The sequence below is a fragment of the Haliotis rufescens genome, unplaced genomic scaffold, assembly GCF_023055435.1.
Source record: "Haliotis rufescens isolate VD_foot unplaced genomic scaffold, xgHalRufe1.0.p SCAF_6, whole genome shotgun sequence".
In the NCBI taxonomy this organism is placed as follows: Eukaryota; Metazoa; Mollusca; class Gastropoda; order Lepetellida; family Haliotidae; genus Haliotis; species Haliotis rufescens.
Genome location: NW_025964334.1, coordinates 54,839,640 through 54,847,105, shown reverse-complemented (window position 1 = coordinate 54,847,105; position 7,466 = coordinate 54,839,640). Strand labels below are relative to the sequence as shown.

The 7,466-nt window shown below is 39.3% G+C and overlaps 1 protein-coding gene across 1 annotated transcript; it reads right to left on the bottom strand.

Moving 5' to 3' along the window:
- Positions 1–1,304: 1,304 nt before the first annotated feature.
- Positions 1,305–6,278, bottom strand: LOC124138193 (60S ribosomal protein L12-like). The gene is made up of 6 exons (XM_046504733.2): positions 6,107–6,278; positions 4,151–4,224; positions 3,193–3,373; positions 2,562–2,669; positions 2,097–2,188; positions 1,305–1,353 (listed from the first exon to the last, which is right to left on the bottom strand). The coding sequence occupies exons 1-6, from the start codon at positions 6,141–6,143 to the stop codon at positions 1,348–1,350; spliced, it is 498 nt and encodes a 165-aa protein (XP_046360689.1). The 5' UTR covers positions 6,144–6,278; the 3' UTR covers positions 1,305–1,347.
- Positions 6,279–7,466: the final 1,188 nt, after the last annotated feature.

Here is a 7,466-nt window from a genome sequence, read left to right as displayed (position 1 = left end):
TACAGGGGTTAAGACTTTTGTTATGAATGATTGTACATTCTACATGTATACACACATCTAGATATACATCTTGTACAGTGCTTTGTTTGGTCACTTTTAGGTGCACAGTGTATGTACATTACACTAATGTATGCAAGACTCGTGGCAATTTCAGATGTGTAGATTTGGTATCTATACTACTATATATACTACTATATATACTACTCAAAAGAAGTTAAGGATCACCTGATTCTTCCATATTACAATAGTTAATCTCTCATGCCATGACAGATTAACATTACCAATATGAAAGAATCGGGTGATCCTTAACTTCTTTTGAGTAGTATATATTAAGATCATGAAACATTTTTTATACAACCACCGACTACCTACACACGGTTTCATTTAAGGAACTTGATTTAACTTGCAGCAGGTGCATGTTGACCTGAAAACATACACAATCTTCAAGTACCCAATAATCTTTGTTTGACAAGTTGCATTGGCACGTTTTGTAAAGCCAAATCGATCCCTGCTACAAGGGAGTAAAGGGGCATCTCATTACACCATATCCACATCACATCAAACGGAAAGTCATGAGAGGAGTGCAGATCACACAACCGGTTACAAATAGGATTGAAGGAAGCGTGATGTGTCGAGGAAAACTAATACAGAAGTAATCTTGTCAGAGCAGATACACTGAATAAACGAGCCAGTACTTACTCTGGTATACATTCTTGAAAAGATGTTCATTTAAAGAGACCAAAAATAGTTTGATGGTACTATGTAGCTCTCTATTCAAGCAGTCTGCTGGACCGTTCTCTGCAGGTTGTGCATTTACTGTTAGAAGTATATTACCAATGACCACATGTGATGCAGTCAGTCAACTTTGCCCACAGCTACTACTGATCAGAAGACATCACAGAAAGTGCTCGTTTGTTTACATGGGAATAGTGCAAGCATGCTAGTCTTTTTGACATAATTGAATAAAATAAAAATATTGTCATGAAGTATTGTCTGTCATAGATGTTTGAGAAGTGACATGGTATGTTTGCGATTTGGTCAGGTGGGCCCCATCATACCAGTGTCTGTTGGTCATGGGATCAATGCCATATCATTGGTATGTCGGCCACAAGCTTGACCTTCCACAATGTTTCAAGTTTCAGCAGCCAGTAATATTCCATCTTCATCATGGCTGCACTGCTGACAATGTGTTCATCTGTCTCATGATCAACTGATGCAGGCTGACAAAGGCTCATTTGTAAACCTGGGAATATCCTGCAAACTCTCACAGGCGTGTGGACTTCAAATTGAAAACAAGACATGTCGTGGATGCATAAAAGTTTATTTCAAAACATCCATGCTGCCAGTTTATTCCTGCAACAGAAAGAAAACAATGCATCACAAGAAGTATTCCTGATGTGACAAGAAAACAGCGTTATCACTATCCCCGACTATGGGGCACATCAGAAATTTGGATAATGGAGTCCTCAAAAGCCTTCAGAAGAGATAGGGTTGCTTGAAGTCATCAGTAAAAATTATGTGAAATTAATGCACACAAGGCCCTTATCTGGAGAAAATAACTCTGGTCTTAATAGGTATCTCTTAGTGTCAGAAACTACTAAAGTTAGCCTGTTATTACTTGTAAAATAACATGTATCAAGGGTCTTAACTGTGTGCTCAAAATCTGAAAATAGCAAAGGAAGCAATTTGTTTGAAGTGACGGCATAAATTATTTTTCCCAGTCTTAATTATCTCAAAGGTAAACTTGCATAAGTTCCTTGATGTTACTTCAGTAGTTCTGAGAAAACTTGTCCCCATTGCACACACTATCCACTAAGTAAATTAATATGGATGAAGGTCCATGACTAATTAAGACACCAATTTTCGAACCCACTCAAGATCACGACCAGTAATATCAGTACGTAAAATGTCATTTCTCTAATTTGAATAGTTTGAGAAAATTTGTCCCCTTTGAGAAGCGGACAGACAGATGGACAAACTGTTACATTATTTTTACACACACACACACCCGAATAAATTATCTGTGCTGGTCTTTTAACTTTGCCCAGTTTGTTTAAGGGGATTTTGTAGCACTGTAATTTGTGACTATCAGTTACCTCTGGGGTTTCCATTTCTCCACTGTCAATCTTCTCAATGACTGTGTGTGGATGACTTCTCTCAACTGTGCACCCAACTGACTGACAGGTTCCTGAACACAAAAAGAAAAAACATTGGTAACAGGCTATTCAATTTCCTGTAATTCTTAGGTCAACTTTTACTCTGAAGCGGGTTGTCTCTCCAAATACTTAACGTTTAAGTCATATTTTGCCATGCAAAAACTTGGCCGATATCATTAAAACTGACATGTGTCAAACCTTCATTATAATTAGTGTCATATGAAACAAAGACCATATCAATTCTGACTGAATTAATGTTGTCTAACACCAGTCAGTAATTTCCATGCAAATGTGTCTGGGCCTGTGAAACTAGTGGTTGACAGTATTAGTAACAATGCCAGGTTAGCCAGTGCAACAACCACCTCATTACATCACAGGATCAGTTCAAAAAAAGTTTCTACATACCCAGAATTTCTTTGACAGTTCCGGAGAAAGACTTTGCCATACTCCTTGCCCTCATTTGTCTGGCTATCTTGAAGACATCATCCATTGTGATGTTGCCAGAATGCTTCACTGAAAGAGTTCATATGTCAACGGTTTGTTTAAATTCTAAATATATTTAGAAGGAAAAAGTGTCTAATGCAGATTTTATGCAAACTTAAACGACCAACAATTTAGTCCATCAGGACATTCATTGTCTAATGTCTCTTCTCACATTTTTTAAATGAGCACATCCAGAAATTAAGACTACAGCAAATATCATTTCACACAATTTCTTATTAGCCCTTACAGTACCATCACACTGCGACTTTTTAAACAGACGCGCATTTTAAGTCCATGTGATTGTTCTGTTTAATGCCACACTCCAGCACTATTCCAGCTAAATGACAAAAATCTGTAAATAATCGAGTCTGGACTAGACAATCGAGTAGTTGTCATCACTCGGATACGATGACATGCATCAACCAAATCAGTGGCCTGACAACCCAATCCCCCCCGAGTCAACTCTTGTAAGCAGCAGATTGCTGAAAAGAATTCTAACCCAGATCTTTACGGGGGTCAAGTCAACATGAACCCTGATGTAATGGCTACTGACCGTGTTTGACCTTCTTCCTGTCCCTTGGGGGCTCCTTGAGGGCCTTGATGATGAGGGATGCAGCACTAGCTACAACCTCGACCTTGGCCTGTCGGTTCTGGATGATCAGCTTCACAGTGATCTTCAGTCCCTTCCACTCGGTGGTGTTCTTGGCAATGTCATCACCAATCTTCTTGGGAGACTGAATTTGGAGAAGGCAAATATACAATACCTCTTCAATTGAGTGATTGAGTTGATTTTAAAGCTGCTTTTAACGGTATTCAAGTTACATCAGTGTGTCAGCTTAATGTGGGAGGAAAGCCTGGAGTGATGCAGGTCTCAAATGTGTACCACTTTGGTGAAACATAAGCATGGGTATGATGCTGACAAACTTAGAAACATAATCAGGGTGAACCAGGATTCGAACCCACGATCATAGGATTCTTGCATGCCAAAGGGACAACCCTGCACAACAAATTGCAGCACCTAGGCCATCCGTTTCTCCTGTCAGAAACCAGGTGTGGACTTGTTGCCTATAACCAATGGTGTCTACCCCTGTGCTGGTAAAAACTAAAGAATATAAGTGTTCACTTTCAGTTACATTTAGGAGGTTTGGTAATTATATGGTCTTCCTTACAAAAAGAGCAACTTCTGATATTGAGGAGTTTCTTCAACCAATCACCCACACCATGTTATCGTTCTACGTTAGATGTCAGGGATACCAGGTCCACAGATCAGTGAATACATCAATGTACACTATTTCAACATAAGATTCAAGCCAGGATCTTTCACAAATTGGGAGTTAGAACTGAGGTACCATGAATTTTTGCTTACACAATCATGCAAAGATAATATCGTGTCTCAAAAATCAGTGATATTTGAAATCAAACTGGATTTACTGCCCTGAATCTGTGGCCTTCACCTGGAGATCTTAAATCGACTGGTTTTTAATTTACAATTGGTGAATGGCCAGACCTACCAAACCGAGGGGACCAATCTTGGGGGCAAGGGAAGAAGTGGCTGGAACTTCTCCACCGACAGCCCTCACACATACTGAAATAGAAAATATATTAACCAGGGTCCCGTTCCACAAAGCGATCGTAACTACAATCAATCTTAGAGACTTACGTCGATTATAAAATCGTCTTAGCTAAAGTTTACGCCCGTTCCACAAAGCTATCTTAGGGCGATTGTAACTTTACAAGTTCTTAAGTAGCCGATCTTAACAAAGATCGGAATCTTCAGCCATGAAGATACGAAAGTTTCCCTAAGAGTGGCCTCCCTTGGTCATGTTTAGCAGACGACGCATTGTCGAAATATGGCCGAATCGCAGACCTCTGTCGGCGTCAAACACGTTCGTCGCAGCAATTTTTCAGCAAGCGAGATCGCTGTCCTTGTTGATGAGGTGGCTGTTCACCACACGACACTGAATTCCTCATTCAGCTCTACCGTCACCAATAAGCTGAAAGGCAGCATATGGGAGGACATCGCTAACAAGTAAGTGAGCTGTGGACTGTCAGAATGTTATCTGATATAATAATAAGTCAACATACGCCATCTTTGTTGTTATGGTACAATATTTAAGATCGATTTTAGCGATCCTAAGTTGGTCCGGAGCAACTTAGCATTTTGATCTTAACTTACAACTCTCTTAGTTAAGATTGCTTTGTGGAACGGGCGGCCGATCGTAACCAAAATTTAAGATCGCGTACTTAGTGAGTTACAATCAACTTAGCCCTAAGATCGCTTTGTGGAACGGGGCCCAGATTACTAATCAGTCATGCTAATTAGGATAATTAGGCCCAGGTCTACCACTTATTTGGTATGGATTGAAGCCTTCCATCATAAAATACAAATCAATTAACCAATCAATATTAACACACCAATACACTTAAAAGACTATTAACCAAGCAACACTTAGCAGCCTTAAACCAAGTCACTCAACCACCTTATCCATGGAGTCGCCTCAAGCATTTTATTCCCTCGAATATATATCCAGCAAAGAATTGAGTAGATAATGTCATCAAGTTAGGTGACAGTGATGTCAACAATGACCCACTGCCTAAGACTTGATAGTTAATGTAGCACCTGGTGAAAAAAACCATATTCATTTTCTAAATACAGCTTGCCTCAGATGCAAATCTTCCCCTAGCCTATACATTGCACTAACAGCATTATACACAATCAAAGAGTTTAAGATGAGTCTAACAGAGCATAAAAGGATTTATCCAAAAAACATTTCATTCACATATTAACTGTAGAAAATGTCTGTCAAGCATTATGTCCTTTCAACTTCTAAATGCCTATCACTATCAGACTACAGCCCAAAAACATTTTTTAAAAACACATTAACAGCAAAAATACATCATGCATGCATTGATGACAGTCAATCCCAGTAGTGTGATTTTGTTGCATATCATTTAGATAAATCATTAAGAGAAACAAGAACTTTTGAAAATATACTGACCCTCTTATGGAAACAGGCAACACGTGTGTTTTGCGCGACTATTGCCTTTTCAGCCCGTTTTATTACATTGGCTAATCACTTGAACACACTATTTCAAACATTAAACAGCAAGTATAATACTAGAATCATCCAATGTCTAATCACCTACCATTGTGGTCACCTGATAATTCCCACAGAAGTGGCCAAGCACAATTTCACAAAATACAGAAACAAAGGGTTAACACCGACATTGTTAATACTAATTATTACTGACAATTTGAAATTTTTTTTATCTTCCTTCCCTTTTTTTAAATCTTTTAAATTATCTTAAACTTGTCCTGAAAAATGTTTTATATCAGAAATTAATTTCATGGCACATGACATGATTCATATCACGCCAACCTTACTTACAACGTCTCTTCTGCCATGGTGTTGACAGCCAGGGCTAAGTCGGGGGAAAGCTGAAAATAACGGAATATATGGATCTACCTTCGTGAATAGCGGTTGGATCGAATTTGGGAGGCATTGTAGTTGATTAAAGTGAACTTGTTTTCGATCTAGATGTCAGCAATGGTGTTGGATGAGCCCGATAGGACACGACCAAGCAAGTTGCACCACCACCGACTGTAAAAGCGGAGGGGAAAGAGGGCGCACACGTGTTTCCGGGGAGATAAGTCAGATTGCATACGAATGGTGAAATAGTTTGTCGGTAGCGTGACCATCATATAAATACACCGTTTTCAAATTATACCGATTATATTATTGAACAAAAAAATACATGTAACGAAGTAAAAAGAATCCGCTTAAGGAACCAAAAGTATATTACATAGGCCCTGCCCTTAAAAGTAATTACATTCAATGTGACGACCACCAGAGGGTCGTTACGAAAGTCTGTGAACAGTTGGCGGCCAATATAAATCGATGTTCTAACCTAGACGACAAGAGACGGACAAGTAGTTAAAGCCAGATAAATGTTCGTTACAAATGGAGTCACGTGCTTTGTATGTTTGTTGTTTAACGCCGCACTCAGCAATATTCCAGCTATATGACTGCAGTCTGTAAATAATCGAATCTGGACCAGACAATCCAGTGTTTGACATCATAAGCATTGATCCACGCAATTGGGATACGATGAAATGCATCAACCAAGTCAGCGAGCCTGAACATCCGATCCCGTCAGTCACCTCTTACGACAATCATAGTCGCCTTTTACGGCAAGCATGGGTTGCTGAAGATCTATTCTAACCCGGAATCTTCACGGGTGAGTCATTGCATTCATCGTTAAATCCTCCAGTAGTCTGTATTTATACTGTACAGAAACTCCAATGGCTTTTAACTAATTGACCACTCGCCAATACTTTGATGGTCCTTTAACAGGTGCGAATGTCAGTCATACTTGTACATGGCTAGTGAACTGAAATGCACTCCTTCACTTCAAAATGATTGGATTACTATACTACTGGCCTAGGCTAACATTTAGGCCCAGAAATAAAGTTGTGTTATTTAAAAAAAAATATGTATCTACAAACTAAAATATAAAATGCTTAATTTCAGCTTGGGCATTCTAGACTTGACAATTTTTTTCTAGACTTGAGTTGGATTCATAAAATTTCGAGGGTCTGTGGGACTACTGTTGGCCCTTGGGAGAGGACTGTGCCGAAGATAACTAACATCCACGTGATTTTATTTAAAATATTGTTGGAGTGACAGAACAGACATTCCTTAAAACCCTTCTTCCATGCATCAGACCGAGGGTGGGGGTGGTCTCGCCCTGAAAAGTTGCAAGATTGCTGATGCGGCGTTAACCAATATTCAAGACTGACTGACTGACTCACTCACTCACTGACTC